General features: G+C 33.6%; 1 protein-coding gene across 2 annotated transcripts; it reads right to left on the bottom strand.

Moving 5' to 3' along the window:
- Positions 1-872: 872 nt before the first annotated feature.
- Positions 873-12384, bottom strand: LOC129938666 (heterogeneous nuclear ribonucleoprotein 87F-like). 2 transcript variants are annotated; one of them, XM_056046342.1, is made up of 5 exons: positions 12134-12384; positions 11132-11606; positions 6776-7366; positions 6603-6712; positions 873-1124 (listed from the first exon to the last, which is right to left on the bottom strand). In XM_056046342.1, exons 1-4 carry the CDS (start codon positions 12188-12190, stop codon positions 6606-6608), a joined length of 1230 nt encoding a protein of 409 aa, XP_055902317.1. In that variant the 5' UTR covers positions 12191-12384; the 3' UTR covers positions 873-1124; positions 6603-6605. The 2 variants fall into 2 exon arrangements, with proteins under 2 accessions (XP_055902317.1, XP_055902316.1); XM_056046341.1 differs by lacking the exon at positions 873-1124 and adding an exon at positions 1685-2423 and having other exon boundaries at positions 12134-12381.
- Positions 12385-24970: the final 12586 nt, after the last annotated feature.

Here is a 24970-nt window from a genome sequence, read left to right as displayed (position 1 = left end):
TATTTTCAATCCATTTTCCAATTTTCCATTTATTTGTCAGCTGTTTCGAAAAATATAAAATTTCATTCCATTAAAACTAATTGTTTTTCTCTGAAAAAAGTATCTTAATGTTTGTAGTTATATTTTAATATTATTGTTGGACTCCAGAAGTGTTTTTTAAATGCAGAAAGAGAAGAAGCAAGAAAAGAAGCTAATTATTTAAATATTCAAAGAAAACTATTTAGAATTGGGTCTTCGCCTTATCTTTTTCCAAATTGAATTTTTTTTAATGAATTTTGTTCAATAAGGTTTATAAAATTGTTTTGACAAATAAAACTTATTTTTGTTTACATTTTGTTGCAATCCGCCACTATCACGACAGACCCTTTTAAAACCCACGAGAAGAATAACATTTTGTTGGAAAGAACTTTCGCTTTTGAGAATATAAAACACAAATCCGCCATTAAAAGCGATCCGCCGCGATTTCTGGAATCGGCCCTCAGAACCAATTTTCGGATAAAACTCATGACAGGGCTGAATATAAAATTGAATGAAAAATAAACGGTGAACGTTAATTTGGGTGATATAAATTTCCTTCAGAATCTGCAAAAAATGAGAACAAGAGCGGCTTACGAGAAACAGTGCAAAAGTATAGCTTAAATTATCATCTTAGCAACTTACCATCATTATTTTAGATTCTAGCAAATATAAGACGCTCTTGATTCCTTAAAATCTCTTGAATCTAATTTCTTATGTGCATATAATATAAATTTGTTTTTCTTTATTTTTATAAACCATTGATAAAAACAAAATACAAACTAATTTTCTTTTAAATAATTATTTTTTTTAACTTTATTAAATGTTTTATTAGTACAATATCAAGCCTTAATATAATACCCCACCAACTATTCATTACTATAATCTCTGTAAAGTAAAATGTTAGTTTTTTTTTTGTAAAAACTCACCACGTGACGCGGCGCACTGCACCACCATACTGTGATCCTCGAGAGTTCTTTCCAAAACGTTCAAGGAACACGGAACAACCAGTTGTTTGGCAAAACAACAACGCCTTGAGTTATTGTTCGCACAGCAGCGATAAGAAGATCGATCAAGAGAAATGTAGTTCAACACGAACCTAAAATGTTCTTGGAACGAGATACATACAACACAAGCAATTCATTAGTTTAATCGGTGGATAAAATGTGAAGAGTAATTTTTGATTTTCCTGTGTTCTGCCTTCCTGGTTGTGCATATTTTTGCATTTTGATAAAAAATTTCAAAAAATCTGCCAACACGACTTTGGTAAAGCTCCTGCTAACTACCTCACATATCATTGAATGTTTTTATTTTGTTTGTATTCAAATGATTTCATGGATAGAAGAAGAACGAACTTTTTGGTTTGTTTTGTTTTGGCTGACTACCTCGTCACATTTTTTGTTGTTGGAATTTTCTCTCTTTCTTTATCCCCCTTTTTCTCACTGACTCTGTCTTTGTCTCTTGGGTTGTTGCGCTGGGTTAGAATCGTATTCTTAGAATTATGTACCTTCTACAAGAAATATATATCCTGGAAAACAATTGAGAATCAGAGACGGGGGGAATCTATTTGAATGATCAAAAATATCTGATCAACTTTATTTTTATGATTGAAGAATTCCCCCCACGCTCAATTGATGTGTACAAAAAAGCTAAAAAATGAATAACTACATTTTACAGTGTTTTGTATCTTCTATTTTTGTTTTGTTTTATTAATTCTTACAGTTAATTGTAGTAATTAATGTCTTACTAATAGTACTTATCATTCATATTTTTGTATATTTTGTTTGTTATATTGATTGGTGGACGAACGAACTGTAAAAACAGAAATACAGCGTTTTTGTTTCGATTCTCTTAATAAATGTTAAACACAAAACATTAACGCTACTTTTGACAGAAGATTACTTTTTCTTTTTCTCTTTTTTTTTTAAAGTAAGTAGAGGGAAAGTTGTATTTTTTTGTCTCATAGTTTATCATATTTTTTTTTATTTAGATATAAATAATATATTTTTTTGTTTGATTCATAATATTCTTTAAAAATAAAACTTTAAAACTAATTTTTTAAGTTCCATATTCTAAAAAAAAATCTATGTTGGTCAAAAGAAAATAAATGCAATTTTTATAATTAAAAAAAGAATAAACAAAAGACGTTGGGACTACATACTACCTATTTTTTTCTTTGTAATAAATATTTTTAGTCATGATGTTTTCGGCGGCTATGCATGTAGTTAATTTTATGTTTTTTGTTTTTGTTTAGCTTTCTGCTTTTCTTGATTTTATTTTGTTTTTGTTTGTTTTGTCAAGGTAGGAACTAAATTCCTTAAGTAACTACCTCAATGCTTGATTTTTTATTTCTTAGAATTCTGCCTATCTTCTGTCACATTCTTCTGTCTGTACATTTGCATTTTTACCTATATTCGTAAAAAGAAAAAATATTTAAAATATATTTTTGTTATATAAAAAATTTAGTTTTTTTTGTTTTGTTGTCTTCTTAACTTAAGTTTATGAATTTAAAATTAAAAGGAACATTTTAAAATTGTTTAGAGTAATTTCGTACGTTTCCTAAAAACAAAAATCCAAATGATAGGAAAATTTGCTTAAGATAATTGTACAATTGATTCAAGAGAAACAATTAAAAATTCTAAATTTTCAAGCCTCGTTTACTGGTTCGAGCGAAAAAAAAACTAACAATTTCGTATGCCTTAAATTGTTGCGTATAATCAGTTGTTTTTTTACAATATTTTTTCGCACGCGATCTGTAAACTAGGCTTTCAGGAATAATAAACTTCTATTAATCTATTCTTATTCTTAACAAAGAAAGTATTTTTTAAAAGTGTAATTTTTATTTGGCGTCGGAATCTCTAAAGTTAAAGTTTTGAACTAATTTCTCTCAGTCAGATTTTCCCTTCCATTCAACTTACGTCGAAACGATTCCCTTCACCAATTTCAATTTACGTGAGTTTTTAAATTTTTTTTTCTGGGACCTCTAAATATCTTTTATAAAAGAGAAAATTGTACCTACTTATAGTTGTTCGGGAAATGTTTCGCTGATGAAATGTGAAAATAACACTGATATATGGATTTCATTATTTTACTTCTTTCTAAGTCAGTTTTTGTTTTAACAGGGACAACTAACTTATGCTTTTTTGTTTGTTTTGGTTTTTATTCGAGTATCAAAAAACAATTTTAGAGGTTTTTATTCTAAGACGTTGGAACGTTGGAACGTTTGATACTCAATACATGTGATCGTTAAAATAGTGCCCAAAACACTATTGAAATAATATTAAAATAAACTCTATTTCGGCAGACATTCTTTTTAATTTATTTTCAATATACTATACTCTGTTCATTTTAAATATGCTGTTAAGGCCTTATGAGCTTATTTGAACACACTGGTGCCTCATGATGTTTGCATGGGACTGAGCTTAAGGAATTGACACTGAAATAAAAACTGATCCCGCAAATTATATTGAAATTTGTTTTTGAGTTAATATATGGCTTAAAGTACTTCAAATCACTTAAGTGCACAAAAGAAGAGGCAATCATTGACTTAACTAACAAATTTAAGATTAAAATCTTACCACTATCTTTCAAATGTCTGTCCAATTACTAGCTTATGCTGATGACATTGACATAATCGGAAGAATTCAGCGTGATGTCAATGGTGCTTTTGAGTATTGAGGCAGAGGCAGCAAAAATGGGTTTAACCTACAACGCCGACGTCTCGGTCAAAACGTCACCATGGACAGACGTACGTATGTAGGCTGCGCTATTAACGCAGAAAACATCACCAGCGCTAAGATCAAACGCAGAATAAATCTTGCTAACCGCCGTTTCTTTGGGCTAAGAAAGCAAAGGAGTGGTAAAGTCCTCTCTCGAGGGACCAAAGTGTCGCTATATAAGACTTTCATCATCCCTGTCCTGCTATACGGTGCAGAAGCATGGACTATGACAAAAGCGGATGAAAGCACCTTGAGTAGTTTCGAGACAAAAGTCCTACGTGGGATCTTAGATGGATCGACAAGCTGTACGGGCTGTACAGCGACGTAAGACCTAGCCAGAAGTGCAAAAGTCCAATGATCAAGATGGCTGGGTCGCGTAGAGCGCATTGAAACCAATGCTCCTGCCCGGAAAGTCTTCGAATCCACACCCACAGGACAGCGCAGTCGTGGATGAGCGCGAATCAGGTGGCGCTCACATGTAGAAAGCGCGAAACTGGAGGCCACTAGCTGGGCACCGAGCTAGATGGAAAAGTTTGTTGGTAGAGGCCCTAGTACACAGACGACTGCAGCGCCACCTCAAGTAAGTAAATAAGAGTAAAATCGACGATTTTGAGGTGTGCCATCAGACAAATCGTTCTTACGTTAAAAGTTGCAAATCCTCCTGGGAAACTCTTTAAAAAGAAACGCGCAAACTTTTTTAACTCTTGTGGAAAAATGTGGATTTAATGAAGTTTAATCTTTTTATGTTTAGCTTAAGATGTAGATGTTTCTGTTCATAAAATCACGAGTCATTCCGTAATTTTTAAAACGATTATCATTAACGATATCGTCAATAATTTGTTTCACGTAACTTTGTCACTATCTCGTGTATCGTTTTCAAGAAAACTGAAATGTCATAATGAACTCAACGAGAGATAATGCTTTTTCGATAACTTGAAAATGTTATTAAACTTGGGTTTTGTCTATAAGAAGTTGTGAAAATTTGCAAAAAATTGCTTACCAAACTTACCAACTATTTTGTTGGGCATATTGTTATTGTTACTGTTACTATTTCTCTTTCTCTTTCTTTTTTCCGCCAACAATGTTACTATGTCTGATATTATTGAAAGTATAAAGGCATTTTTTGAAAAACTTTGCATAAAACTATAATGGTTTAGATTATTTTACAAGTGAGAAAGAAAAAGAGATAGAGGGTCTGGTTTATCTCTTATTTGTCTCCATAACCGCGTTCAGTTTATTTTTTTCTGAGTTTTCATTTTGGAACAAAACTCAGTTAAGCCGAAACATTTTTTATTCAATTTGCTAAGTTAGTATTTGGCATGACAGACGATTCCTATTAGCTTTCATGCTAACGCTATCGTTTTGGCGATATCACTTTGACGATTATCGTCTTACGTAAAGACTATTGCCAAAACACCATCGCTTGACGATAATCGTTTTACGCAATGACCCCCCAGCATTTGGTAACCCTGTCGACATTTTTGAATGAACTATGCCGATGTAGTACCCGTGGCATGATGGTTAGTGCGTTGGACTGTCATGCAAGGGGTCTTGGGTTCAATCCCTGCCTGTGCCAGCTTAATTTAAAAAAAAAAATTCGCGGGTACTGCCTCTTGCGAGGAATTGACAAATCCTTCAAGAGTAATTCTTGTCATGAAAAAGTGCTTTCTCAAGCTAGCCGTTCGGATTCGGCCTTAAATTGTAGGTCCCTTCCATTCCTGACAACAGTACTCGCACACAGGAATGGTTGAGAGTTGTAAGTAACTAGGCCCTGGTTCACAACGGACTGTTGCGCCACCCCATTTGATTTGATGCCGATGTTTGATAGTTTAATAATCACTACGGAAACCTTGTGGGAGCCAAATGGAGATAGACTTTTTTTTAGAACGAAATAACGTTAAGGCCAATTTTTAAAAGTACATATTTCTTAGTAAAACTTAAAGTTTTTAAACAGGCGACTTGGTGACACATTGAGGTTAAAAATGTTTTCAATTTTGGCGGGCCTTATCGATTCATGAACGGTTAGGCAGGCGTTTGATTTCTGCCTAAGTGGTAATAACGATTCTTAATTAAAATCACTTTGACTTACAAATTGTTCGTACCGCAATAAAGATCAATAGATTATTGTTAGACTTACGATACCAGAGAGAGCAATTTAATTTCAACTGTTATAAAAATATAAGATCACAAATAAAGGTTGCCATTCCTTGATAGTAATTTTTCATAAAAACAGACGGAACAGGAGGGTTTTTATTTACCTTATTATTATTTCGCAGTGTATTGAACTCCATAATAGTATGGGTGAAATGTAAAAATCCTATTTTTATTGTACTGCATATTCAACTTGAACGGAGTATAGTGTGTTTTTTTTTAATATGCTAACGAATCAGTAAAACAACAACTTCTTAGATTATATCTTCGGACGAACCCCTTCCTTCATTTCATATTTCATTCGGTTGAAATTGGAAAATAGAAAACAGGAAAGGAAAACAAATAGTAATAACACAGTATTCCTGATATTTTGTTTCTATATCCTCTTTAAAACCGGGTAAGTATTTTTTTTAGCACTTTTATTTTGAATTCGAAAAACTTGGTATTTTTTTTTCTTAAATCACTGACATATAATATGAAAAAACCAAAATAGAGATCCTGACGCTAAGAGTTACGATAAGTTGAGTTTAGATTAAGGCTAGACTAATTTATTATTGATCTACCTGTGTAAATATTTTTGTTTATATTAATAAAAAGAAAACAGTTGATTTTTGTACGTAGTTAAATTCTCACTCTTGCAACAACTAAAACTGCTTTTTCTCATAATTAAGAAGAGAATATGACATTGGATTTGTTTAAAAAGTTATATCAACTCACCTATTAATACCGCCTGTTTCCACCGCCCATGTTTCCTTGTCCACCACCATAGTTACCGCCACCAAAGCCGCCACCGCCGCCTTGGCCTCCCATACCACCACCACCTCCTACTTTAGAAAAAGAAAACGAATGTTAGTTAAACAATATTTGACATTGGTATTGTTAATATTTACCACTTTGGTTTTTGTGGAATCCACCACCACCACCGCCGCCGCCGGCGCCACCACCGTATGGAGCCGCTCTGTTGTTTCCAAAGTTATTTCTCTGTGGGCCGCCTCCGTAGTTTTGTTGGTAGTCGTTGCCGAAGTTACCGCCGCCACCACCACCGCCGCCGCCGCCACCGCTTCCCCAGTTACCACCACCTTGGTTGCCAGCTCCACCGCCGCCAAAGCCACCACCGGATCCACCGTTCCAGTCATTACCACCACCTCCACCACCAACATTGTTGTTCCATGGTGCAGGCTGACTGTTCCAGTTTCCACCACCGCCTCCGCCGCCACCACCTTGGTTGTAACCACCACCACCGCCGTTGTTTCCAAAGTTACCAGAGTTGCCACCCCAGTTGTTGCCTTGTCCACGGCCACCACCGCCGCCGCCACCACCCCAGTTTCCTTGGCGATCACCACCACGGCCACCACCACCCATGCCTCCGCGACCACCTCCTCGGCCGCCACCACCACCGCCGCCGCCTCCACTCATATCCTGCTTGGCAATGGCTTTTTTAACATCCAAAAGCTTGCTCTTGATGGTGTGGGTCTTTTGCACTAAACAATAAATTAAAATAAAATTAATAAGAGGATATTTAAATAAGTAATAATGTGTTTTGATATCTCCATTTTGGTAAGTCACTTGGCAAGAAATCTTTTTTATCTCTTTTTGTTTCTATTTCTACAAATCAAAAGTATAGCTCTTGCTGCTATCAGTTATTTTAACATTTGCGAAATCAATTGATTAAAGTATTACATACTTCATAAATTATATTCTTTAGGTATAATTCAGTTTGTATTGAAGTGGCTAAAATCATATTTAACATGTAGAATCCAAAATAGGGCCATTACTTTTTTGTTGTTTTTAAACGACTACTATTTTCAATAATTCAAGTTGCCTCCTTTTTGCGGATGACTTTAAACTTTATCGTACAACAAGCTGATAGTTTTCTTCTTTTGAAAGATATAGCAACACTTTTTACTTAATATTTCGAAGTGTCTTGCCGTGCTTCAGCCATTCTACTTCTTCATTTTTACCTCACTATGACTAAATGATAAACAAGCCAATCAAATGTGGATTTAGTCAAAGAAACTAAAGAATTATCATATCCATAGTCAATAAAATGCTTGAATTTATCAAAAGAAACAATAGGGAATTCTCAGATCCATATAAATACTCGTACCTTAAAATCACTATTACTATTAGTGAAGTCCCCTGTCGAGTTAAAATCACCCTATATAAGACAATCATCATTCCGGTTCTCATTAATGGCGCTCAGACTTTGAACTTATCAAATAAAGATGAGAACTTCTAGATGGAGAATGTAGGTGAAGACACAACGACGAACAGTACGGGCAATACAGCAATAAAAGCCCAACGACTTAGATTGCTGGCTTATGTCGAATTGACATTTACAGCCCGGAAGGTATACCGAGGGACGGCATAAAAGAAGAATATTGCGACTCAGGTGGCGCACGCAAGTTGGAAAGGACTACCGTCCAGGAACGTAGTCTTCGGTTTGTAAAAAGTGAACGAAGGTCAGATAACTTATTTCAGAAAAGTGGTAAAATTTGGAGTTACTAGTTTCGAAATAATTAGAGGTAAGTTTATGTTTCTATTTATTGTAAAAATTGTTTTCTTCTAGAAAAATTCATATATAGTACATGAATTCACCATACTTTTCTATGTGCCACACTTTGCAATAAGTGTATCAAATTATACGTATTATTTGCAGATGAATCCTAAAAAACTTCTGGATACTACAGATATTGACCACATACTTGAGGTGCCGCCTGGTAGCGAAGATGAATTGGAACTGTATAATGGGGATAGCGATGACATGATCAAAATTCAGGATATGGTGATAGGAGAATTTGAAGTGGAAATGTGCTCCACAAAAGCTTACAACTTTCTGCGACAATAAATTCACAACAAACCTCATAAATGGGGTTACAAGTTGTTGGTACTATGCGATGATGAAGGTTTTGCATATAACTTTGAAGTTTATTCCGGCACTGATAACGCCGATCAATTTAGGCTTCCTGATGAACCTGATTTAGGTGCGAGTAGCAATTTTGTTGTACGTTTGTGTCGTTGTGTTCCCAGGAATACGAATTACAAAGTCTTCTTTGACCTGAATTGATATCCTACTTGGCTAAGTTTGGAATTCACCGACACCGTTAACAAAGGCCGTTTAAGAATACTCAGAAGAAAATGGTCACTACTGTAGACAAGGTACCAGTGACGACAGTTATGTGGCTAGATAGCAAAACTGTGGTTTCATTATCTTCTTTCGTCGGTGAGCAGCCTAAAGATAAATTAATACGTTTTAATAAATAACGTAAACAGTACATAGATATCGATGCCCCAAACGTAATTCCACATTACAACCCACATATACATAGGTGGAGTGGATTTGTTGCACACCTTTATCGGAAAGCATAAAATAAAAATGCGTACAAGAAAATGGTATATGCGAATCTTCTACCTTGATGTGATGCTAATAAACAGCTGGCTTTTGTATAAGAATAGTCGCTAAGACAAAACACTAAACTGATGAAGCTTCGGGAATTTCGACTGGAGGTAGCTAAAGCACTGTGCTTATCTGGATCATCTATGACAAGAAAGAGGACGACCATCATCATTCATATCAGATATGCTTGACGAAAGAAAGAAAAAGAAGCCAAAAGCCAAAATAATACCACCTAAAGATGCTAGGATCGACGGAATTGACCATTTTCCTTGTTGGTCAATTGATAGACAGCGGTGTAAGTTACCAGCTTGTAAAAGTAAATCCTTTGTTTCCTGTCAAAAATGGAAAGTTGCACTTTGTTTGAATAAAGTTCCTTTTTTTCTAATATAAAAACTGGTTGATTATATGTTTCTAATACGCAGGCTCAGCATAGACTTTAAAACATTCAGTTTTCTTAATAAATTAACCGCAATTACTACGTTGTTTTATTACTAAATATATATCCTACTAAATAAATATCGGTAAGGCAATGCATGGTGTGACATATGTATATGGGACATACTTAAAAAATAGATTTTCTAAGTTTATCTTGAGTTGTTATTTTTTAAATTATTTTTCCTAAAAATAAAAACACATTTACTACCATTATCAAAATAAAAACACAGGGTGTGCATTTTGATTAGAGTGGGTCAAAAGAAGACAAAAAGTGGAGGAATGTTTTGTGGATAGACGAAACAAGGATACATTTTTTCGGAAGTGATGGCAGACCAAAATAGAAGGATTCGTTTGAAAGAATTAAATCCCAAATACATCCAGAAAACAGCTAAGAATTGTGACGCCAGTATCATACTTTGGGGTTAATTTTCTTGGTATGGCGTTGGACCAATACATTTGATTGAAATTAAAATAGATCAAAAGATGAAGGTGAATATCAAGAAGGATACGATGCTGACTTACGCAGACGAGAACATGCCTCTACACATCTGCCAATCTGCTCGAAAGTATTTTAGAGACAAAAAATCAGCGTATTAGAGTAGCTATCCCAATGGTCTAACTTAAATCCCATAGAACATTTTGGTGCGATTAAAAATGCGCAGTTGTGAAATATTTAACAACAAATAAAAACGAACTGTATAGGATGGACGATTATTTGACTCAATGTCCAACAGATGTCACACTGTATCTAAAGCTTATAATTTTTAAATCCAGAATATCTTTGCATTTAATTTAATTTTTTTTAAATCAGTGTATCTATTTTAATGTCCACGAAGTTTGTTCCTTTTTTACATTTATAAATTTAAAATACTTTAAGTTATAATTTTAATTTTAAATAATGGGTAATTTGAGTTGGAAAGAAAAAAAAAAAATAAGAAAATGAAGACCAAACTTGAAAAAAAAAATCTTTAATACTTTAAAACTCTGTTTAGTTTTTCAATTTTAAAGTCCATATCTGTCGGCAGAAGGAAATCTGGAGAATTTTTGTTTGATATCTTGACATATGGCACTTTTGGTTAAACCAACCCTCTTCAGTAACAAAGAAAACATATTTTCATTTTCCATTTTATGGCGTTAATATTTAAAACAATACGTTTACCAAATGTAGTTGTCATGCAAAATTCCATCTTGTACAAAGAGAAATTATAAGACAATAAAAAGATGGCATCGTTACTTTTAACACACATTTAACAAGGAAACCAAATATATAGATTTGTATGTACAAATTGTACCATCGCGTCTTTAGGAGAATTTTAACTTTAGTCTATGTTTGCAATATAAATTTCACTCCAAAGATGACTACCATTTTTTGATATATAATAAAATGTTTTTCCGTTTTTTTTTTGATACTTACATACAACTTTGTCCACTGGATCGTAGTCATCGAATTCAACAAAAGCGAAACCACGCTTCTTGCCGGTTTCTTTGTCAACCACAATATTTACACTCAGAATTTTGCCGAAATCGTTAAAGTACTCTCGAATGCACTCCTCATCGTGGTCGTCACGTAGACCGCCAACAAACAATTTCTTAACAGTCGCTCCAGCATTGGGACTGTCAATTTCTTGCCGGGGAACTGCTCGCTTTGGCTCCACGACACGTCCATCGATTTTATGGGGACGCGCATTCTGGGCATCGTCAACCATGTACGACTGGGAATAGGTAATAAAACCGAAACCCCTTGAACGCTTCGTTTTGGGATCCTTCATCACAACAACATCAACAATGTTGCCCCATTTTTCGAAATGGCCCTTCAGAGAGTCATCGGTGGTGCGGTAATCCAAACCACCAATGAACAGCTTTCTCATATGTTCGGGTTCACTGATACCCTAAATGGATTAAAATTAAAACAAAAAAAAAAAGACAAAATTAAAAATGGCTTCTTTTTATTCCATCACCAATTTTATTATAGGTACACAAAAAAAAAGAAAAAAAGGCGGAGTAATTTATGATTCATCAAATGAATAATCCAAAAAACATCAAATTGAGATGAGATAAAATCAATATAAAAATTCAACACAAAAAGATAGTCATTTTAATTTAAAAAAAAAATCACATTTTGTTCAAGGAATACGTGATTACGGGCTGTGGGTTGCGATGCGAGACGAGAACACCCAAGCCGGCCGCGATGGCTTTGAAAAAATCCGCCATTTTGACGTTTCGCTTTAATTTAAAAAAGTAGGTACATACTAAAAGTTTTAAAGTCAAGAAAAATTTAAACTCAAATTTAAGAAATACCACTTTTACGATTTTAACACAAAAATATTGGAACTTTTTTTGTTGAAATTATATTTTAAAAACATTATTCATTGTTAAGGAACGAATTTAGGGAGCAAAATGTATATAAAGCACTTACCTCTTCATCGTAGTTGCCGTTGGAATTGTTACCATTACGATTTTCATTGTCAGACATTATGAATACTTTCGTTTATAGAAAATAATGCAGAAAAAGAATATATTTTTAGATTCACACTAAAAGAAATTAATTAAATTATGTCTTGAAAATTATTCCCATGCACAAACGAGACACGAGGAATGAACAACTTTCATGAAAAAGATGGTGGAAACGAATGAAATGATTTTTTTTGAGTTGTGTTGAAGTGGCGAAAAGGCTTCGGCTTATCGGCTTATGGTAAAATATACGCCGGCGTTGAATTTGGCGCCGGCTGGGACGGTTCGTGAACATAGCCTGCTTATGGCTTGATTCGAGACTCGAATATTAAAAACTAATTATCATTGACATACTATACATGGACTGCTAGTGCTGTGAATTTTCCATACAAAATTTGAATAAAAATGGTTCCACTTCAAATTAGCTACACTAGCCCTTTCAGGCACAGTGGCAAAAAAAGTTATGAAATTTTTAGCGACATCTGTTTGTATTTAGTTGAGATAAGCTTTTTCTGACATAGAAAGTACTGACATCTAGTATAATTTGTTGAAGACGAACGATGCCATGTTTTTTTGGTGTGTCAGTGCTGTCGTTTTGAAAATTTCAATAGTAGTATTTTTATATCATTTTGGGGAGCATTTTCTTAAATTGAGGAGTAAAATAAAAAAACAACAAACACATGCTTGGCCCATGAACAAAATTAAAAACTGAAAATAAAATTGTCCAAATTCGAAGTTGATTGGCCTATTGCAAAGGTTAAACAGACAAATAGAAGGATATAATGTCATACCAAATTTTCGCTTTCACTGCTTAAAGGCCAACATTTTAAAATAATATAGTTGAAATAAATAATTTAAATTCATAACTTTTTTTATTAAATAAGAAATTGACAATTGAAATTATATTTTACATCAAAATACATGTTTGAATATTCAAGAATAAATTAAAGTCATTATTGTAAATTCGATGTTTCATATTTTAAGTTACAATCATTAGGGGTCAATTATAGCTACCATTGAAATCGATCAAGACGGTGTTTCCTTTTGATTAGAAAGGAAAATTATATAATCATCCATCGGAAATCAAACAAAGAATTTGTTTTTTGAGAAAAAAGTGTAATTGCGCATTTATTTTTCTCTACAACGGACGGAAATTCATTTTCCTGAACAGCTGATACTTTATGTTCAAAGGTGAAACGAATCGTTCCACTGATTTGTGTTCCAATTTCACACAATTCCAATGATAGATTTCTGTCAGTAAAATTTTGCAGGTGGATTTCAATCGGGAAATTTTTTCAATGACAGAAATGTTTAAGGATAGCTATAAACGACCTCTCAAAAAAATTCTAATGTTTGTTTTCAATGATGAACACCAATGATAGCTATAACTGGCGCCTTATACAATGATTTGTTATTCTCGATTAAAGTTTTCGATGGCTCCCATTTTTCTGTGAAATTGTTTTTAAGGAGTTCCTTAGCAGGGCATTTACCGTTTCTACCTTGAGTGAATTTCTTTTTTTATCTTTTATAGGGCTTATATCTAAAAATTTTCTTTCTGCTGTTGCACTATTATTGGGGCATTATATTTTTAATTTTGGTTTTTATTGTAAACCAAATACAAATTTCTTTTCCGTTTTTTTTTTGGGGAGTAGCTTTCGTCAGTGGGTAGAGTAGCAGTTGACTCTGAAAATAGTAAAATACTACTATAGTAGCAAAAACGACAGCAGTGGATGTGAGTATTAAATGTTACACAATTTTTCCGCATAGTCCTCTTTGCGCTAGTGTTTTGTCCGTTAAAAGTGGAACCATCGTGAAGTTGGCTACTAGCAGTCCATGTATAGTATGTCAATGCTAATTATAATTACGACAGGGTGATTTAAAAATTTGTAAGGCAGAGCATGCACTAGGTAGATTAGGGGCCAGTTATAGCTATGAGCAAAATCTATGAGTACAAATTAAAACAGGAGGTATGTGAAATGTTTTACTCATGTATTAAGTAACTAGGAGCTTGGTATATTATTTTTGCTGTTGATTTCATCAATCATTTTATTACTGATGCCAGTAAAATGTTGGTAAATGTCAATCGAAATGGATTTCATCATAAAATTTTTTAAATGTGGAATATTTGATATTAGAATTCATCTTATTGCTTTTATCTTTTGATGAAAATAAAGCTATAACATGTTCAAATATTGTTACTTATAGCCATAACCAGCCCCTAAGTACCTTCGACGTGTTTTTGGTGTCAAGAATCTTTTACTTGAAAATTTTAGGCAGTATCTATAAGATTTTCGTAAAACTCTAAGATACGTTTAGTTATTTGTGATTAAAAATTTAAGAGGCGCTTAAATGACGAAACTTTCATTCATACCAATACTTAACTAAACAATGTTTGTGTTACATAAAGATCATAGAGGAAATATATTATCTAGAGTCCCGACTTACTGGGTTTGCTCTCTTTCTGCCTTCAAGCTAAATTGAGAGGATTTTGTCCATAAAGAAAAGCATGTGTTAGTTGTCCCGTGCATTTCTTATGGACCAAGCCATTCTTAATGTAGTTGTTATGGAATTTTGTGCCCATCTTGCTCAAATTTAATATATTTTCTCTTTTATAACGATAACAAATCTTCAAATCTAGTATGAAGTTATGCTTACTTACTTAAGGTGGCGCTACAGTCCTGTATGAACAAAGTTTACCATCTAGCTCAGTCCCTACTTACATTTTTCCAGTTTCGAGCTCCAAGTTGGGTGAGGTCACTTTTCACTTGTGCGCGCCACCTGATCTGGGGTCTTCCTCTACTGTCCTGTGGGTGTGGATTCGAAGACTTTACGGGCAGGAGCATTGGTTTCCATGCGCTCTACGTAACCCAACCATCTTAGTCGTTGGGCTTTTACCCTTCTGGCTAAGTCTACGCCGCTGTACAGCCCGTACAGCTCGTCATTCCATCTTAGATCACACGAAGAACTTCTCTCTCGAAACGACTCAAGGTACTTTCATCCGCTTTTGTCATAGTCCATGCTTCTGCACCGTATAGCAGAACGGGGATGATAAGGGTCTTATAAAACGATACTTTGGTCCCTAGAGAGAGGACTTTACGGTTAGCAAGAGTTATTCTGCGTTTAGCGCTGGTGTTGTTGTCTGCATTAATAGTGCAGCCTACATAGGTACGTCTGTCCATGGTGACGTTTTGACCAAGACGTCGGTGTTGTTTTTCCCTCATTAACCCCTAAACCCATTTTTGCAACCTCTGCCTCAATACTCACAAAAGCCCCATTGACATCACACTGAGTTCTTCCGATTATTTCAATGTCATCAGCATATGCTAGTAATTGGACAGACTTTTGAAAAATAGTGCCCCTAGTGTTGACGTGTGAGCTCTGTACTATTCTTTCAAGTGGGTGTCGATTTTTCAGGATCTGCCGGTTTTTTTCGGTTTTTTTTTCAGGATCTGCCGTAATGTGAATATTTGATCGACTGTGGACTTTCCTGGTCTAAAACCACACTGATAGGGACCTATTAGGTTGTTGATGATGGGCTTTAGACTACACATTACGGCAGAGAAGAATGTATAGGCTGTGTTAAGTAGACTGATTCCTCTATAGTTGGTGCAGTTTAAAGAGCTCCACATTCAAGCCATCCGCTCCAGGGGCTTTATTAGACATAATCTTAGATATGGGAACCTTTACTTCGTCTAAGTCAGGAGGACGGGATTTTTGGCTTTCGTCGTCTATGATAAATGGATACGGAGTTCTACTACATTTTATAAATGTCAACTGTTTTCGGACAGATTGAAATCTGTATATCCACCCCGTCATCCACAGAATACAACACAATGTTTTCTCTTGTAGTAGACATTAGAATAAAACACACATAAACACCTTAAGCTGCCCATACATGACAGTGCCAAAGACCTAATTTGACGCTAATCGATTCAACTTTTGGCATGTTACCTTACTTACACTTAAGCAAGTTCTCAGTAAAATTGCGATCAGGGGATTGATTTTTACATGAAACGACGGATAATTGTTTTTCTCGAAACCAATCTTTCACAAGACTTGTGGTATGTCTAGGATCGTTGTCTTGCTGAAAGTGCCATCGCAGAGTATGTTTTCCTCGGAATACGGTAACATGACATCTTCTAAAATATCCGTATATCCGTATTTTGTTAAGATGTTATTAACACCGAATATAGAACCTACACCGTACCAGAAAAACATCCCCACACCATTATATAACCTCCTGCGTTCTTAATAGTTTTTTGTGTATAGCGGGGGTGGAATCCGATGAAAACAAATTTAATTTTGTAAATTGAGCCTGGAATCCGATGAAAACCAATTTACTTTTGTTTGATCACTACATAGGATATTGCGCCATTATTGTACGCCCTCTGCTCCCTTCCAATTAGCATGGTTTAAGGCAAATTCTTTTATTGACCTTATATTGCCAGCCCTGAGAAATGGAACTTTCCCGACGATTCTTCCTGGGAGATTCGAGTTCTGAAGCCTTCTTCCGATCGGGAGTGCACAGGCCGCATTATCAATTTCAGCACCTTCATGCGTTGTTGAAATAAAAGTATTATATTTAAGGAGGAATGCTTAAGAGCATTTGTTATTAAATTTTGAGATCTTCCTTGGGCCTTCCTAATAAATGTGTAGGTATTGCCGTCATCTTTAAGTCGACGAACTAATTTTCTTTCTTCTAGCTAGCAGTGGACTTCACAACCCTTATTTAAACACTAATATGTTTATGGTTTATGTAATGTTAATATTTGAAATAAGATGAAAATATGGAATTTTTAGTTGAAGCAACTTCCAAAAACTTTAAATTGTCGATAACTAAATTGTTACTATGCAATAGGCTTTTCACATCAAGACCAGAACTGGGTTTTCGAGAAGTTATCGGTTTTTGCCGAAAACCTTCATCGAAAACTCAAGTTTTGCCATGCAATTTTGGTAAACCGCAAGTTTTCGTAAACCACAAGTTTTATATAAAACCTCTCGAAAACTAGTAGCAATTCAAAGTTGAATTAAACAAACAAACCTTTTCAATCATTCAGAGCTCAAATTAATGTAAACAAAACGGCGGATGGCCGATGGTTACTGTCAAAACAAATATTAGATTTTGAAATAAATTTGGTCGTGGTAATAAATATTATTTAAACAATTTCTTTACAAAATAAGAATTATTTCCTTTTGTTTTTTATTTACAGAATATGGAAGAGAAGAAAAAACAAAAAAAGGAAACTTTGGGGGAGCTGCCCCGGTGACTATTTTCAGCATTGGCGGTTGTTTTATGATCCTCCAGAGTTCCAAATGCTCTTTGTTAAGCGAGGAACCAGAATACACTATGGCTACTGGCGTGATGACCCCAAGGAAGACTTGATCATAGCTCGTAATGACGTTACCAAGAGATGCGTCTTCGAACTCATCGCCACAAATATGTTCGAAGCTTTCGCTTACTACCTAGAGAAAGACTTTCCGGTAACTCTGTTCAATCACAAGGATTTAGGAGATATAAGAAAGAAGGCGATAAGTTCATTTGTGGAGGAGATTAAGTATGAAAGAAAATTTATGGTGGAGGCTAAGGCGCAGTGAGCTAGAAAAACTTGCTCCAAAACATTCCACAGTGTGGGATTCGTTGTTCCAGTGAATAAACCACAACAGTGGGTTATCACAACTTGATGAACAGCCTGCCAAAATCAAGAAGATCCTCAGTGCATTTGACAAACCAGGCGAGTCTTCAAAGGAAGAAGCCAAAGAGATAGTCATGGATAAATTGCAGCCCATCATTACCAGAGAGAAAAAACTAAATGAGAGAGCCAAATTTCCTCGTCTCCGTCCCTTTGGAACCTCTTACTCTCATTTTTTATAGCGTGTTGAATTCGTATCGGTGTATACATGTTTTCACCTCGAAGAGCAGAGAGAATCGAGACATTTTATATTTCTTTCTCTCTCTGGTTTTCACAAATTAATCCTAGCAAACAATTTTCGTTTGTCAATGAATTACGGTAAACGTTAAAACGGAAGATTGTGGTGAATTTGTTTTTCTTTTCTCTTTCTTTGAGTTACAGATAGATGGCATTAACAACCAAAACCAGAAAAGATGTGTTCAGAAAGAGTGTATAACAAGTTTAAGGTTTTTTAGACTAGACTTTATTTGTTATGAACAAGTACATGTTTTTTATAAATGTATGTTATGTTTATTTCAATAGTAATACCTTAACATAACTTAACTGCTGTTTTATCTACAATATACTGCATTGAATTATTTAAAATCGAATTAATTATAATAGGTGGAAATAATAAAGGTCTACAGTTTAGCGGGAATATTAATATAAAATATCCATATCTTCTGTAATTGCGGTATCAATCGATATTTTGTGGAACTTAGTGTTAACGTAACATTTATTTGTCATGAATTAGTCTTTCAGCTGTTTTATACACCAACAAAATTTATTATGAAATTTGGCTGCGATAATAATTACTTGAACACAGCATTTTCTATGTTTATAGTTATTCGGGTTTAGCCCTTAACTTAGATTTGCATTTATTTATGAATAGCCTAAAAAGTTTAGCAAACATCTATGAATAACCCACAATGCACTTTCAGAAAAACTGTAGTTAGAACTTTCCCTCACAGATTTTTCCTTGTCGCTATAACTGAAAGATAAGATATAAATAAATAGTAGAACTGGGAAACTTATAAAAATGATGCATAAGATTTAAATTTTGGTTGAAGAACAAATTTGTATATTCTCTTCACAAAACCACTGACCTAGCGAGAATACAAATACTTTTACTTTTGTAAAAAAGTACTTTTCGGCTTACATATGTAGTTAAGCCTTTAAAAACAGCACACTAGCTTAGTGGAAAGCATAGCTTATCGCCGATTCACAAATCTTATGCGATGAAAACTGGCAACAGAAGTTTACGGTTTTTATTTAGTCTCTACTTAAATCACTTATTTTCAGTATTTTGGAAATGTCGGTAACATAAAGAAAATAAACAATGAGTACACACAAATACAATAGGAATGTAAAAAAGAGATGAGTATATAAAAATGTTTTCAATGTTTCTGCGTTGTTTTATTTTAATGATCCATGTTTACATTCTTTAACTCTCGTTGTCAATGTTCCAGCAACTCGCAGCCAAAATTAAGTCGATGAACTCTGAAAATTGAACTAAATCAGAGTTTTTTTTGCATTTTTCAACGGTCTAAGCGAAAATTAAACGCATAAACGCAGCTAATAATAAAACAAATAATAGCTGTAGTGCTTTCAGAGTTTTATGTTATGACTGCATCCGCCATTTTTCAAAGGTGGACGCCATTTTTCAAAGATGGACGCCAATTTTTGCAATGTGGGGAGTATGCACATCTTCTTGCATAAGTATTCGTTCCCCACATTTTTTTTATATGGAGTTAATACATATGCAAGTTTATGTGCAAATCGCAGCTTGTAGGCAAAAAGAGAGCAACCGTCGAAGTTGGTTCTCTCGTTTAGTTTTTTTCTCTCTGATCATTACAGCTTCAGTGATCGCTCTGGATGAGTGTAATTTTAGTACGAAGCTGAAACTAGGAATTGACCTTTCTGCTCCAGCCAAAAGGATCTACACGAAATCGTTTGGAATAATCTCAACCCCTTCTATAAGTTGCTCGGAAGGCCACAATGTATGGCGATTCTGAAGGCACATTTGGCCAACAGAAGTAAATAGTCATAAGCTCAGTATTTTGGATTGAATTTGTTGTGAAAGAAGAAGAAAATGTTTTAAATAAAATGAATTGCAAATTGTAAAAGTTTTGTTTGTTGTTGATTTTATGATATATTTTCTACACAATTAGCTTTTCCTTAGTAAATTGTTTGGACCGGTTGAAGTGAACTAAGAGGATAGCTGCAGCCAAGCGAGCTTGTAGTTCCTGTTGGATCATGTCGTGAGCCCATTCCACCCGTCCCTAGAACTTCAGTTGAAACTCTTTTTCTAGACGAGCTAGTGTTACGTTAAAATCAATTTGAATTGTTTAGAATTAATTTTATTTTCACAAATGATTTGAGAAGGACAAAACTTTTTACTCACAAATTTTGTCATCAACACAAAATTTGACAGCCGGTGTTAAACAAATTTAAATGTCAAATGAAAATGTATAAATGTTCGGTGTGGACGATTTTCGGGTTTTCGAAAACATTTTGCCGAAAACCCGGTTTTGGGTTTGGTGTGAACAGGCTATAAGTTTTAAGAAGTGTGGCTTGGAGTTGCTCTAAATTGCACTGGTCGACAATTTTTAAAAATTAAAATGTCCTCAATTCGAAATTTGCCTGTAAATTTGTCTCTCGAATTAAGTTTTTTAAATATATACCCCTTGAAAAATCCTAAAAACAACCAAAAACACGTTTTTTAAGACTATGGTGAAACTTAAAATATCTCTTAACAGGAAATTGTATAGTGGTTTTGCAAAAGTACAAATCTTTGTTTTCCAGATGCATAACTTAAATCGTTTCAGTATCTTAATTAGTTTCTAGAAATTTTCATTAGGTATGGGTCTTTATTTTACTCTGTATGAAAACCTTGAATTCGATACTTTCATAGTTCTGGAGTTAATTTTTAGTGCTGATTTGGAATCTTTAAAACTTTAATTTTAACCATTTGCTCGAGTGTGAGACATCTTGCTTTACAAGAATCAAAGAATGAGTAATGACCGCCAAATTAAATAGTCATTAGTGACGATTAAGTATTTTCTGGGAAAATCAATACCATTTCCTATTATTCGAATAGATGACGCGGCACTGGTTTGTAAACTGCGATTAACTTCACTCCATTTAAATTTTTTTTCTTTTAATTTCCTTAATGACTAGCGCTGCTGATGGGCGATTTCAACAACATTTCCCCACAAACTAAAGAATTTCGAAAATGTCCTTTACCGAGGGAAATATAATACAAATTTTCATGGATTGAGGTGTACCTAATTTTTTTTTTTTAAATATAAGTTAGATCTTCGAGAATACAATATTATGGCAAGGGTATTATTGCATTCTAGATAAATAATAGGTGCTTTCTATTCAATTTTCTTCAATTTCAGAAAACTTCAAAATAGTTTTGTTTATGGCGAGTAGATGGCTATTTTATATTTAAAATGGTAAGGTAGTATTAACTTTAGTTAAATGAAAAGAGACAAAACATTTTTGGAAAGTAAACAAACGTAAGAAAAAAGAATATGTATGAACGTTTAATGTCTTGGATCTACATCGTTTTATTATACCTAGGATGGCCTATATCGGTCGATAGCGATAATAAAATGTAGCTTATAGGTACATGCCAAGAATATGATTGACTCGACGTTTTCGTTCGTGAGCTCAACTTTAAGTAGAGCCGATAGTTTGGGATTTTGAAATACAAAAATATCGTTTTTGTTGTTTTATAAGAGTACTTAAAACAAACAAAAAAGCGTGAATCTTAAAGTTTTCTATTCTATTACGTCAAAACCGTTTTAGAAAAAATGTCTGTGTATAAAATTAAAAAGATGATTTTAATGCCTTTAATTTCAGAATACGATAAAAAGGCTGCCGAAGGAACCACTAAAAAGGCAACTTCTTGCGCTAATCATCCCAAGATTTTATTTCCGTATTTTTATAGTTGAGTTTTTAATGCTTCGAAATTTTAAGAAAAACTGACAAATAAATTTAAATATTATCATATGTTAGCGAAATACACCTAATGTTGGCAAACAATTGCTCGGTTTATATTTCTGAGACCGATTGACGGAGCAGGAGAATAAAATTTTAACACAATATTCTTGCATTCCTTTTTGAATTATGTGATAGAGATTCTCGAAAAACTGAATCTTAAAAATTCTATTTTCAGATAGCAATGGTGAAAAATTTGCAAAAAAAACTTGTTTATATTTCAGATGGAGTATGAAAATCTTAAAATATAAACAGGCCAATTACTTTTGTGAAGTTTACTAAAAATATTACAGAATTTTTTCATTTGACAATTGTGACCATAACGAGCGACGTTTAAAAATCAGAACCCAAAAACAACAAAGTTAAAACAAAGTTTAGCAACCATACACCTATACAAGATATTATTTCCTTATTTACATAGGTACACAAATGTCTGATGAAAATAGTATATTTTTATACAAAGGCATAATTAAGAGACGTTTCTGTTTGACATTTTTTCTATTAAAAAATAGTGAATGAGCCATTTTGTTATTGAAGAATACAAAAATGGCTGACAAAATTAAATAGTAACAAACATTATTATTTTTATTGTAAAATCAATATTTGCCATTTCCGAATTATTCGGAATGATGACGCTTATTTCAACTTTGACTAACTTCACTCTGGTTAAAATTCATTTCTTTGTTCGGATTTATTTTAATTTCCCTCATTTTCAAGTGATGGTAGACACATTATGCGAAAATTTCCCATAAAACAATACTAATTTGCCTATAGTATTTCTCAAAAGAAATATAATAAAGAAATGTTTATATTTTTATAATACTTTTTTGTATGAAATAGAAAATATAAATTAGTTCTTTGGAATTTTGATTTTTATTTTAATTAAGATAGTTTGAGTTTTAAGTCGAAACAATTATTACTTCGGGATATCTTAAAGCTGGCGATTTTCATCATTTCCATTTAGGCACGGTACAATTTTCCCGGCATTTGATTGTATTCATATTTTGTTATATAAGAATACATGTATATCTAAATACCAATCAACATAAAATAGGTTTTTATAAAATAAATTGAAAACTTCCGGCTGATTGTTTTAAACAATTCTCAAATTACGAACATCTAAGTTAAAAAAAATATAACCGAAAATAGTAACTATAAATAAAAATTAATTGTATTGTGAAAATAAGTGACTTACAACTCTCCACTATTTCTATGTGCGAGTAAAGTTGTCAGGGATGGAGGCGACCTACAGTTTTAAGCCGAACCCGAATAGATAATTCGACAAAGCAAAGTTTATGACTCTTAGAGGATTTTTTAATACCACGCAAGAGACAGTACCCAATAAAAATTGGCATGACAATTCTATACACTAATCATGACACCACGGGTACTACTAATCGTTGTTGATTGCGGTGCGTGGCTAGTTGTTCCAATAAAAGCTTCAAGCTTCAACGTCCCTCATTCCAATTTTTTCTCTTTGAGATCTCTATCACAATTAATAGGGCATATTCATAGATGTTTGCTAAGCTCTTGCTAACTTGTTACTAAGCAAGTCCAGAGTTAAGCCTATTTATAAATACATTTAAATCTAAATTTAGGGCTTAACCTGTGGTTTAACAATTATAAACATAGGAAATACTGTGTTTAAGTAATTATTATCACAGCCAAATGTCATATTTGATCTGTGTTTTTAAATTAAAAACTGAAAAAGTAAATCATAACAAATAAATGTAACGTAAACTTGCTGCCGATGACGATTGATACCGCAATAAAAGAATTTATAGATATCTTAGAGAGTTTGAATTAAGCAAAATATTGCACCAAGAAAAAGAAAAATATAAAAAAGCTTTCTACCAAAGATATCATTTCGATATAGAAATGGTAACATTCATTCATTCATTCGTTTCTGTTAATCTTCAGGTTTTAACAGCATCTATTATAGCCAGCGCTCCTCATATCGAACCAAGATTTTTTTTATTATCTTCGTAACATAATTTCCCTTATCGTGGACAATGTTCATGTGCTGGCGAATCACTTTTTTGATTGCGACTAGTTTTCAAGCTACCCGCGTTTTATATTTTCTTTGCTGTTGGTCTAAAATATTTAATAACTTTCTTTGTTATTTGTTTTGTTTTTTTGTTAAATAATTTTGTTTCACTCCCTTTTTTTGATATTCAATTTGAGCAATGACAGCACAAAATAAGAAGTTTGGAAATATAACAGTATTTTTTTGTCATTTGAAGTATAATTGTAGTAGAGCACAACCTTAACCTGGGGTTTTACCAAACACAGCTAGAAAATTGATTATGAATAAGAGTTGTGTTTATTTAACCTATATATGCTTTAAACTAAAGATTAAGAGCCTTACCAATAATTATTGACTAAACAAGTGTTTAGATAATAGCCACGTTAAACTTTAGAGACGAGTTTGTTTGCGTGTTAACCAATAACCAAATTAAACACGTCAAACAGACAGCTGTTGTCGAAATGACATTCTCCCGAACTTGGAGATACGTTCCGGATCCCAAAAAAGTCAGATTTATTTGTGTATTTGTTGCATCAACTGTAATCAGCTGTTTTTTAACAAGGAATTACAACCACACGAAGAAATCTAGATATCTTTTGTTACGTAGCCGAACGCGGCCATTTGTTTTATTTATGAAATGTCAATATAAAAGTTTTTAAATGAAATTATTAAAAGTACTAATTAATTATAAGTTCCGACGATACAAACATTTTGGACTAGGTGTCACAATCCCGAATAAGGAAAATTTACAAGAAAAGGATAGATCAATTCGCTGATTATGACGAAAAAGTTTTTATTCGGCACTACAGGTAAGGTTTTTTTTGTCCCAATAAAAGTCATTTTTGTAAAATAACGATTAAAGAGCTATTAAAGGGGCTATTTCAACAGATGTAATAGTGTATACAGCAATCAGATATTTGGCTGCAGGTTCATATCAGAAGGACGTCGGTAAGTTAAAATAATAATATTATTCTCTCAGGTTCATGATCATTGAAACATTTAATTATTTACTTCAGGGGACTGCCACAACATTTCACAACAATCAGTGAGCAATTGTGTTAAAAAGTTTGTGAGAGCCTTGTCACCCAAGGCGAGCCAG

Source organism: Eupeodes corollae, chromosome 1 (assembly GCF_945859685.1).
Source record: "Eupeodes corollae chromosome 1, idEupCoro1.1, whole genome shotgun sequence".
Taxonomy (NCBI): Eukaryota; Metazoa; Arthropoda; class Insecta; order Diptera; family Syrphidae; genus Eupeodes; species Eupeodes corollae.
This window is presented reverse-complemented; position numbering and strand designations above follow the sequence as displayed.